The 11762-nt window shown below is 50.8% G+C and overlaps 4 protein-coding genes across 4 annotated transcripts; 3 read left to right on the forward strand and 1 right to left on the reverse strand.

The window, feature by feature from the left end:
- Positions 1–385: 385 nt before the first annotated feature.
- J4E78_010860 (uncharacterized protein) lies at positions 386–3375 on the reverse strand (the record flags this gene model as incomplete). The annotated part of the gene is made up of 5 exons (XM_049371436.1): positions 386–648; positions 703–2226; positions 2274–2915; positions 2967–3113; positions 3168–3375. The coding sequence occupies 5 exons, from the start codon at positions 3373–3375 to the stop codon at positions 386–388; spliced, it is 2784 nt and encodes a 927-aa protein (XP_049216812.1).
- Positions 3376–4515: 1140 nt separating this feature from the next.
- TIM17 (translocase of the inner membrane) lies at positions 4516–5107 on the forward strand (the record flags this gene model as incomplete). The annotated part of the gene is made up of 3 exons (XM_049371437.1): positions 4516–4584; positions 4637–4672; positions 4721–5107. The coding sequence occupies 3 exons, from the start codon at positions 4516–4518 to the stop codon at positions 5105–5107; spliced, it is 492 nt and encodes a 163-aa protein (XP_049216813.1).
- Positions 5108–5830: 723 nt separating this feature from the next.
- J4E78_010862 (uncharacterized protein) lies at positions 5831–7219 on the forward strand (the record flags this gene model as incomplete). Its single annotated transcript, XM_049371438.1, has 1 exon — positions 5831–7219. One exon carries the CDS (start codon positions 5831–5833, stop codon positions 7217–7219), a length of 1389 nt encoding a protein of 462 aa, XP_049216814.1.
- Positions 7220–7618: 399 nt separating this feature from the next.
- Positions 7619–8610, forward strand: J4E78_010863 (uncharacterized protein; the record flags this gene model as incomplete). Its single annotated transcript, XM_049371439.1, has 2 exons — positions 7619–7722; positions 7773–8610. 2 exons carry the CDS (start codon positions 7619–7621, stop codon positions 8608–8610), a joined length of 942 nt encoding a protein of 313 aa, XP_049216815.1.
- Between the last annotated feature and the right edge of the window lie 3152 nt (positions 8611–11762).

The following is an 11762-nucleotide window of genomic DNA, read 5'->3' on the forward strand; positions in this document are numbered from 1 at the left end:
CTCTCGCCCAATCGCCTCGCGGGTATCGTGCGTAGCGCTCCTTCTTATCTCAAGATCTTTAGACTAGAATGTCAAGACGTTGTCACAGTTACGTTCCGCATGTCATATTGGCAAGTCAGAATGAAGAGACGAGATGCTTTCGCTACGTATACTTCGTCATGCATAAGTGTCCGCGCGACAGCTAGTCTTCAATCAACGCCGCCAGAAATGAATCATGACGACAATACTCATGCTATGCAACTGCTTCGCTTGACCATCAGTCCGCACGTACATAGACCAGAGAAACCTTCCTGTAAACAGTGTTCCTTGTCCACCAACATCGCAAGCTTCACGTATCGTATCCCATCCAGAACAAGGCCATAGCCACGGATGTACAACCACCAGACTAGTGACGCGGAACGCCTGCCATATCGACGTCCTCCATCCCTGCCGAAACCGGTGTGGGTATGCCGCCGGAAGCACTGGAGCGACGAGTGTGCGAGCCACCGTTGGTTGCGGCAGAAGACTTGGCGGTACCGTACTTCTTTTTCTGGAGGTCGCGCAGAATCTCTTGGCCTTTGAGCAAAGAGTCACGCTGACCACTGAGCTCCTTGCGTAGATTGAAACGGTGTGGGGATTCGGAGAGGAGGCGAACGGCGTTGTCGTAGGCTGCGTTGTGGAAGTCAGTATAATGCTCACGTAGTGAGAGAGGACGAGGCTTACCTTGGCTACCGTCGTTCATGCCCAGTCCACCCTCAAGCTCGTCGCGAAGTTGGGTGCGAAGCTGCTTGAAGAACTTGGATTCAATCCTCATACACACAGCGTCGTGGAAGCGGCGGGCTGCTAGCATGTAGTACGTGGTAACCTGTGCGACAACTCCGAGCTCGACAACATAGGGTTCATGGTTCAGCACCGCCATGACCCTGGCATCCTTCCTCATCCTGTCTTCTTCTTGCGGAGTAGTCTCTTTTCCTGTACGCTTCAATCTGTCGCGCTTGTAGATGTTGAAACGAGCCTTGAACCGAGCTTGACGATAATGTTCTAGTACCGCTTCCTTCTCAAGCTCGAAAAGCTCGTCATGGAAGATGAAAGGACCTTCTTTCTCATCATTGAGGCTCTCGTTGGCCATGGTGTTGCGCTGCTCTGTGAAGTTCAAGCTGACCATCTGCTCAACAACCTCCCAGGCAGTGCGATAAAAGGTCGATCCCTGGTACTTGGAGAAGTGCTTGTGAAACACAGTCTTGATCTGATCAACAATTTGACCTTCGAGCGTGTTGAAGAACTCTTCAAGCGGTCGCGACCAATGCTCAAGCGTCTCGAGCATCATGTTATCGACGACGCGTGGTTCAATCTGTCCGGGCACTTTGCTCTGAGAGTTCTCCGCCAAGTGCTGCGTGACTTCATCAAGCAAGAACTTCTTCCTGAGCTCACTAAAGTCCGTGCTGAATTTAACCGACCTACCCTCAGTCGTCTTTAGTGGTCCGCGACGGCTAGGAGTCTTCACTGGTGAAGGACCTGGAGTATCACCGAGCTTTCTCTTCTTCGTAGGCGTCTCGGGGTTGCTAGACATTGGTGTATCACGATCTCCGTCGTCCACGTAGTCCTCATCGTCATCATCGTCGTCGTCTACAGCGATAGCTTTGCTAGCGGAGCTGCCAGGCTGAACTCCCAGGACGTCCATGTAGACTGTCGCGTCTTTACTTCCGCTTGTCGACATGGTAGGCTTCATGCTAGCCAGTGCGTCGAAAAACGCCTTCTGCAGTAATTTCCAGTTGTTGCGCCACGCCTTGCAAGGAAATTCGGCCTCCAACTCCTTGCGCACGTTGTGTGAGAAGTCGAGTACAACATCCGAGATGATTCTAGGGGCGTTGTGTGTAGGAGGATCCGGAAATTCTCGAAGCTCGGCTAGGACCTGTTCCAGCCTGGCATTAATCTCCTGGTCAATGATAGGAAGCTTCCTCGTCATCTGTTCAGCAAGCTTCCCAGAAAGAAAGCTTTGCAGGTTCAGTGTGCCGAATCGATGTTGATAGTGGCTGAACGCAGTTGACCAGGGCGTTCCTTGACTGAAAAACTGGTGCTCTTCAAACCGAGCTTGCGTATGGGTCAAACCGCGCTTCATCTCTGCCTGGTTCAGGTTCTTGACGACGAAGTATCCATGTCCCAATGCAAAGCGCTTCTCGTCAAAGACCTCCAGGAGTTTGTCGTGGCGGGATCCGTCGGGAATAAGGTCTGGCTTCGTGAGGACACCTGAACTTGTTAGTACAACTTCCATCATGGGAGGTGACTACGCTTACCAATGCATCGGTCTGTAGCGCCCAGCTTCCGCGCAATGCCTCCTGCCGTTGAGTTGGCGATGTCTGTGTCTAACGAGCAGGTCACAAGGATGAGAGATTCCTCGTCGCTGACGTAGTCCATCACAATGTTTCGAACAGACTCAACCAAGTATTCCTTGTCCACGGTTTCAGCTTGATTAATGATGCCTGGCAAGTCGTAGAAGCTGAGAGAAGGAACGTCTGGGTGAGAGATTTCGATGCAGACGATGTTGGGGCTGAAGTCGCAGTGTGGTTTCTTTCGAAGCGCAGTAACGGTTGATCCGAGGAACTCCGTGTAGGGCGTCATAGGATTGATGATAGCCAGTTGTGCGCGTGCGATGATCTCCTCGAGTTCATGCGGGTTTTTTGTATCCGCAAAATGCACGACGTTTGGCCGATCCATCTCGAGCCAGCCAGGGTACCGGTACTCGGATCCTCGGACCTTGTTGATATCGTAGTTGAAAGTCCGACGCAGACTAACGCTTGCACTCCAGCTGGCGCGAGTATTATCGGAAGGCTCGAGCTTGATGAAGAGTGGACATCTGGTACATGTATCATCCATTCTCGGCGTCTTGATGCCGGAGATAGCTTCGATAACAGAAGATTTACCAGTAGACTGCTCGCCTGGCGCCGATATTAGTACAGAGCAACTAGATACTTTTACGCAAGACGTACCCAGGACGATACATTTCGGCAGAGGTATCTTCAGCCTCTGTAGGCCAAGGCCCTCCAGTCGATTGATCGTCGCAATCACTTCCTTGACTTGTTGTCCAAGCGGATCAATCTCTGCTGCTGCGGAAGCGTCGTATGTATGCTGTGGATCTGGATGGTAGTAAGTGATGAGTACTCAGCTCCGGGTTGTAGTCTGTAACTCACCATCTTGCCCGACCAGGTGAAGCGGCTCAAGGCCCTCACTCAGTCGCGATACGTCATCGCGCGCGGGGTGGAGTACTGGTTGTTGTGCAGGCGTGTACGTACTGCTTTGAGGGTCGAGTGGTGCATCTGCAATTGTGCCATCATCGCTGGGGGTGACGGGACGCTTGATGTTCTCTTTTAGTGCGCCGCGGCGAGTAGCGCCCACCATCTTGAGAGGTTGTACAGAAAGTCAAATGGTGTAGTGGTACAGGTAAGTCGGTGAGAGAGCGTGGTAGCAAAGTTGACAACAACGAGAGCGCGAGCGCCAAGACTTGACTCTAGGCAGTAATCCGAGGTGACACAGACTCCAAAGCAGGGTCCAGGAGCAGTACGCAAACGGAAACCATTGGACGAGCGTAGAAGCTCCAGGACGAGAGAGCAGAATTGTCGAGGTGAGCGCGAGTCTGGTACCGGTTCTAGAGCGGTAAACGGTGAATGCATGATACTCATGAGCTCAGCTTGCAGCGAGGAGAAGACATAAGTTGGATGGTCGACAGATGCTTGTACGTTACCTGCATGTAGGTCTGAGGACTCCGTCGAGAAATCATCTCTTTTGTACGTGGTCTGAGAGTGATTTCCAGGTCACACTCTCACCTCGGAAGCGATGCACACGTCCCCAGAAACACAGTCCAGAGAATTGATGCTAAAGATGTAGAAAAGATAACAGTGAGAGTTTATGGACAAGCTAGGGGCTCATCGCGGGAGAAAGAGGCGGACAGAGGAGAAACGTCACACAAATGTCGCATAGCTGCTACTATCACAGAATAGACGTACTACGCCGACTAAGAAAAGAACTAAACAGGCCTGCAGCCTACATTAAGTTAAAACCCTACAAGATAGGTAACTTCGCGTTAATGTAGGTTCTAGACCTGTTTAGCCTTTTTCTTGTATAAGGTGGTAGTAGACTTCGCGACGAATTGGTCTGGATGTTGCAGTATAGATTCATTGGACGTGCACAGTCGCAGGCGATAGGTGCTGCGCGGAGGAGCGATTTGTAGCTCTATCGTTCGACAGAGCTGCTATAGCTAACAAATGACAGAGAAGGTAGCATATGAATCCAAACAAGCGAGAAGATGACGCCGCATAGATGGTTCTGATGGTGAGTGACGAGACACGGAAGGAGGTTTGACGGCAAAAGTGGTCGCGCCAGTCCCGAAGATTCGCCGCTAGCGCCAAAGCAGCAAGGGTCCTCAAGAAATTCCATCGAAGCACATCGTCACCGGTGGCTACCGTCCGACCACGAGCTCGCCCACGCCCTCGCCTCACCCCGGAATCGCCCAAAACACATCCCATCCTCTAATAATACGTAATGGATCATTCGCGCGATCCCTGTCCCTGGGTCATTCTCAATGACTTTGGCGGTGCCTTTGCCATGGGTGTATGTCCCCGCCAGCGCAGCATCTCTGGCCCATATACTAATACCGCATTAGGCTGTCGGAGGAGCAGTATGGCATGGTGTGAAGGGTGTAAGTGTCTTTTAATACATACTTTGAATTGCGCTTATACACCCACAGTTCCGTAACTCACCCTACGGCGAGCGACGCATCGGCGCCATCACAGCGATCAAAGCCCGCGCGCCTGTTCTCGGCGGCAACTTCGGAGTCTGGGGAGGACTTTTCAACACATACGACTGCGCAGTCAAGGGAATACGGAAGAAGGAGGACCCGTGGAACGCCATCATCGCAGGATTCTTCACAGGTGGATCGCTCGCAGTACGAGGAGGATACAGATCGATGCGAAACGGCGCGATATCGTGTGCTATTCTGCTGGCTGTCATCGAGGGTGTCTCAATTGGCTTCAACCGCATGATGGCCGACAACACAAGGCTCGATGCGCCCCCACCACCACCAGCCGACGTGGGTGCACCATCTGGCGGCGGCGGCATGGCTGTGGCCGCGTAAAACGTTTTCGATTCACGATTTATACCTCTTCAGAGCGAACCGTTTAGGCCACGGGCGGGCAGCGACATGTCTGGGCAAGCGGTGTTTTTGGGATGTTTGGCATATACCGCAGGCAGGTTTCGGCAGCGGGCGGCGTTCACACTCTCCTCAGCTTTGTGTTATACCTGTATCATATACGCGACACGACTTGTACAACATCTGGAGGCGTCTCTAGACGAAAGCTTGAGTGTGCGGAATTCAGAAGATACGACACATCTCAATGTTCATCAGCTATTGCGCAGCCAATCTATTGAATCCGAGCTTACCGCAATAGTTTAAAGTCAAAACCCGCCTAAAATAGCTTGATGACATCATCAGACCCACTCCTCAGTAAACAATCCTCTGAGCTTCCCTGGCATCCTGCGACGTTTGGGATACTGCAACTGCATCCAAGGCTAGAACGCACGCGTGGGGAGGCCACCCAACGAAGTCTGCTATAGCTGCAGGTTGCTGCTAGCTTCTTCGAGTCGGCGTGGCTGACGGCAATGAGCTTTGACCGCCTTTTTTACCCTGGAAATACTGCACTTGCCGCTTCATTCGATGTCTTCACCCCAAACCACGATGCTGCCTCCACACGCGCCAGAATTACGAAGCCCATCTCCTCCATCTCATAGCTCATATGTTTTGCACTCGACTATTCAATAACACCAATACGATATACGACATTTCTTCCCAGACGCGAACATGGCACCTTCTAAAGATTTTGATCTGTCGAAAGCCATCCAATCAGAGCTCACCTGCATCTTTCCAAAGTCCTTGAAACAACATGTCACCACCATCATGACCAACTGGCATCTCGAATTTGCCAAAGACTGTATTCCACGTCCACTATGGCCCCAGGACCTTTTCCCTCAATGGGGCCCCGACATCATTATGCTTTTAAGCGAGATCTCATCACTACCCGGCGCTACTCTCCCAGACTTCACGAGAAGACTGAAGGAAGTTGTAAAGATGCGTCAACAGAAGAACAAGTCTGCGGCTGGCAGGTCGAGTCGGGCCAAAGCTGTAGATCTGAAAGCCGTCTTGAAACAATATGAAAGAGACGCCGAGGAGATGGGAGCTGGGCTAGCGAGTCCCGAATCAGACGCGAAGGAAAGGAAAGGTGGCCGCACAACCCGGAATACCCGTATACAGGTGCCGAAAACACCAGTGAACCACGACGACGAGGATGAAGAGGAGGAAGAAGAAGGTTCCTCTGAACCGCTCGCCGGCGGGAAATACCAGTATCTCTCTGGCGTACGACCCGTCAAAGTCAATCTAAACCCCGATGCGTCAGCTGTGAAGAAGCCAACGCGACCCAAGCCTCCACCAAGAGGCAAGAGACGGAAAGCGAACGAAGACGCAATGCCAGATCCTCTGGCAGTCGAACTACCGACTTTAGTGCATCAAGATCCCGACCCCCGGGTACCGGATGACACTGGCTTCCTCTCAGATCTCGAAGGTAATGAGGCGAGGGAGAAGAGCAGGAAGAGGAAGAAGCGGCTTTCGAGGCTGGAGCAGCAAAGAATCAGGGAACCGCACTGGCAGTTGGATAACGATAACATCACTCTTGATGTTCCGACTCCGACGCAGGCCCCCGGTATTTCTGCTGCAGAAGGCGAAGAAGAGGGTGCGACCATACCCGACGCGCACGATGATGAAGACCCGGCTTTGGATAACGCAGAAAACCCGACACCAGATAGTGAAACGCACGAACCGATAGATGCCACAGAAGAAGCCGAGATCGAGGCCATGAACCTACTCGCCTCTCTGCCTGAACTCCCGACGAATGCAACGGCAACGGAGAAGCGTGAATTAGAAGAACTGAAGTTGAGCATGGAGCAGCGCATATGGCGAATCAAGGTGTTGAGGATAGAAGAGCGGGTCCAGAATGAGGCGCTGGCCAAGCGCGAAACGGAAGGCGAGGAAGCGCAAAGTGGGGACGCTGGTAGAGGCTGCAGGGTCTCGAGAAAAGAAGAGAGGGTGCGGAACAAGGGGAGAGCTAGACGAGAAGCAAAGAGTGGGGATAGTGGTGCTGTAGAGAGTGATACGAGTAGAGGGGGAAGGGTGTTGAGGACGCGTAGGGGGAAGTAGGGTATATATGCGAGGGACATACGGCACGGATGAATACTCTGGGATAGTATTCTATTGTCATATTATATGGGGAGGCCGCTGTCCAGCGCCTTGGAACGTATGCGCTTGCTAACGTACCTGCGACCGACGCGAGTGCGCAATTCGAGTTTACCGTCGCTACCATGGGCCCTGACGCATACATTGGTTGCTATCCACTTCATCCACTGGTACTGTAATGACGTCTAACGACGGTAAGCCACTCACAGGCTCCGCAGTCCCAACGTTACCAGACTAAAGAGAATACAGCCATAATCTTTTTCCGCTTCTACCCTTTAAATTTCTTCCATGCCCACGAAGGCTTCTTTTACTTCCACCTTTCCACTTGCAACACAGCTCCACAACAACAGTGCGCTGAACAGTATGGCACAGCTCACGAGACCTAACCCGGTTCCATTCTATGAGGACAATCCTTCTGATAGCTACGATGACCCTCAAGAGGAAGAGTACCACAACTATCTTAGGGAGTATGTAACACAATTTCCTTGTCATCAAGACACATGCTAACACAACTCAGTGCAAGCGCATGGCTAGAAGACTACCGAGGGCGTGCAGAATTCCTGGATTATTCACCGAAGCTAACAGGCAAATTTAAATTCGCCACGCCAACAGAGTGCGAAACCTTCGATGCAGCTGACGGCAGCCTCTCCAACATCCTCGCCCGAATCCCAGCCGAAGTCGACGAACGGATCATGATTCAAGAAGGCCCATCTTGCCGTGCGTTCTTCCAGAAAATACGGGATCGTTTACCAAAGGAGCTTCGTGAGATGGTTTTCGAACACATCTTTCAGGGCACATATGTCTTGTTGAAAGCGAATGACGCCGAAGCCGGGAACGATGATGATACTCCGGTCTGTGAGAGGCAAGACATTGGAAGGCACTATCCTTACAGCTATCTACTCAAGCCAGGATATATACACGACCATGAAGTAAGGACTGAGCTCATCGAAGCATGGTTTAGGACGTCAAACTTCATCATCACGGATGCCGCACTCATTCGCCCCTCTCTAGGAAAGTACCTATGGAGCGCTGGCATTGATCCAGTGCAATTCATCAGACGAGTTGAACTCAAGACAAAACCCCTTGAAGCCCCCTTGATGCGCGAGGCCGTATGCAAAGATCTGGAATCTCTTGAATGTCTCAACCCGGGCACAACCATCACGATTATCGTGGATTGGCCCCCTAGATTGCCTTTTCTGCGGGAGATCGAGAATCGCGCAGCGTCTCTATTCCCAGTGTCGCTGCGTATGAGAAGTATGGGATACAAGATGATAATTCAACCGTGGTGTTGCCGTAAGATCGTGGTGGAACGAGGGAACCGCAGGGTGGAGGAATGGTTGAGGGAGAATGAATGATTTCTGCGGTCTATATGAGTCTAAAAAGAGTAGTCCAGGATTATGTACAGGCGATGTGGACTCATGGGTCTGATACTAGCTTGTCACATCTGTCTGGCTGGTTCTTTGGATATGGTGGAGCTCTTATCCGTCCGTACCATTCCAGAAAACATCGCATGCTCAGTTCCAACCTACGTACCGCGCAGTTATCATCATTTCTTTACTTCCTTATCGGCTCTCAAATCATGACACTATATTCATGGACCTCGACAACGCTGTTCCGGAAGCGACAGCAGTACCTAGGTAGAGAAAGCGGGTAGACGGGGGCGTACATCCGCAAGACCCGGGCGCATCAAACCCATGGTATCCTTCACCCGTGATTGCTCTACCGCAGCTTTTATATGGCACTTCCTGCTTTCTACTACCACTGAAATGGACGATAAGGAGTGGATGAATGAGTAAGAAAACGGCAATAGAAGACACCTAATACGGTCCCCGAGCGATCTCGGAGGCTGGATTTCGATATTTAAACTCTCATTTTCCGCACTTTCTACGGCTGCACTGATGCATCAACTTGAGTCCTGCTAACAAGTTCTAGGGCCGAAAAACGCAAGAAATTACTACAGATCACTGTATTACCGCGGGTGGTATGACATACCAGTGAGTTGATGTAACGTTCTTCTAGGTCTTAAAGGCTAATGTGCAGAAAGACCATCAAATTCCTCAAGCTCCCTGAACGCGGAGATGTCTGATGCCCTTAGAAATGAAGCAACTGAGCGTCTACACATTGATTACGAAAAGCTCGTAAAGGATGTAGACGGGCTTCTGAAAGAGGTGGAAGCTATACAATCTAAAAACGATACCGAGTACGTAGCAACATTGCGCTATAAGCAAAACCATTGTTAACCTTGCGCAGCTTGTCGTCACAAGTGGCAGCCCTTCAAAAGCAATACGCTGCTTTTAAAAGCGCGATCAAAACCCTCACTCGCTGTACGATGCCCTGGCGATCGATATTTAGCACTATTAACAGAGTCTAGGTCCAACAATGGAAGACCTTCATACACCCGAATCTACAGCCGCGGACATTCCGGTACGGCGGTAAGTTGCTATCATGTCTATCTAGGTTTTGATGGCTAAGAAGCGAAAAGCTACTATTTCGGTCGTCCACTGAATAGGGATGCTGATTACTCAGACGATGAAGCAGATGAACGTTTCGCGATTACACGTTGTCTTATGGACGATTCAGATATATACGATGGGCTTCTACAGGAAGCTAAAGAGAACCAGGAGGAGGAACGTGCTGAAGCTGTTGCGCCTCCGTGTTGCTCATACCTCACTGAGTACGCAGAACGCTATCGACATGTACAAGACGATTGCTGACGTTACATAGCGCGACGACACGACTAGGAGCCTCTCTGATCACTACTCATTCAGCCACCTACCACAGTCCAACGGGACGTGCAACAAGAGATGAGATCAAGGCTTTCCATGCAGCTAAATGCAACCGGATAAAATACGTCCATCGTCGTTCAATCCTCCAGCACATGCATGCTCGCCTACCATGGGAACTTCGCCAAATGATATATGGCTACGTCTTCGAAAGTTCATGCGTCCAGCTTGATGCGGATTATTTGGAGAACACATGTCCCACTACTCATTCCGAAAATTCTTGGGAGCAACTGATAGACTTCAAATTCTTCGCTGCCGATACTGAGATAAAGCAAGAGCTAGCTGGAGCGTGGTACGAGATGACGACCTTCTGGACCGAAGATCCCAGCACGATCAATTCTTGCCTCTCTCGGTTCAGATGGAGTGCTGTTCTACAGGCTAAGCCATTCGGCCTGATCCGACACGTCGAAATCTGGGTACCTGTTGATGTCGTCGATCAAGGAAATGTCGAAGAGACCCTCGATTTAGCAAAATCTGGTCCTCTATTCCAGCTTCATGAGGCCACGACCATCAGATTCGCTCTAGGAGGTCCCGATTCCATGAGTACCGCGTATCCAGGCGTGCCTTGGTGCGAGGTAGAGAATTATGCGGAGAACATAAAGTATCTGTTCCCACTCTTCGCCAATCTGAGAGCTGCGGGATACAAGGTCATAGTGGGACCAGACTGGAGCCGTAGCACCGTGTTTGAGCCGGATACCACCAAGGAAGACATGCTCGAGATGATTTATAACGCTCTTGAGGAGCAGAACTCTCTTTGGGGTGGGATGTCATGGATGCAGTATCGTACGCACGGCTCCCTCTAAGGATTAGAATGATATGGCTACATTGTTGTAGACACGGCTCTTGAATAGTCGTGGACGTTGTATAGCTCACGTCATACAACTAATGATGTCAGGCATTCGTTGCGAAGAGCACTTTCTCAAAGATGTAGTGTAGATAGCTGAGTAGGGAAGTCTAGGCCAATCCAGAATAGAACGACAAACATGAAGAAATGCTTGGTAACGTCTCGCTTACTATCTTGCAATGATCAGCACACAGTCAACGTAGACCCTACCAAAAGCCCAACATGTGACACCGCGAGCCACTAGCCCCCCTCGCGTTAGCTCCACAACCCCAACGCGTAACGACAGCAACCCCAGCATCCGCAGTCTCGATATCAACAAAATCCCCAGCCCTCATACTCGCTCGCCCTCTCATCCCACTAATCATTGACCGAGACAATAACCCCCTATGAGTGTGGTATAGCACAGGATGCGTGAGCCCGAAAGTACGCTAGACGGCGACGTGGATTTGAGTATGTAAGAATGTATTGATGATGGGGTATCGAGCAAGTGATATATACAAGAAGAGGTGAAGTCTATGAAATGAAGTGATGTGAAGGAGAATAAAAAACCCCATGCGGGGGATGAGCGCACACCTGCGAGACAGCCCAGAAATTTACATTACCTTCGTGATCTCATAATTTTAGTTTTAACACCGAAGTAGACTGCAGGGCATCTGTTCGGTTTCTTCTTTGAACGAGGTTGTACGAAACGCTGCTCAGTGAACGCTCTAATTTTGCTGCCCTAGATCTTTGCCAAGCTGTGGAGACCATGGGTATAGATCCAGGAATGAGATGTTATCCTCTTGACTGTGGACGAAGCTTTCATCAGACCTTGGAAGAGTCCGGTGATGATATCCGGGAAATGATCCTTGCGCAGATGGAATGTCCTGATGTGTGTTGT

Source organism: Alternaria triticimaculans (genome assembly GCF_023758025.1).
Source record: "Alternaria triticimaculans strain BMP 0046 chromosome Unknown scaffold_41, whole genome shotgun sequence".
NCBI lineage: Eukaryota > Fungi > Ascomycota > Dothideomycetes > Pleosporales > Pleosporaceae > Alternaria > Alternaria triticimaculans.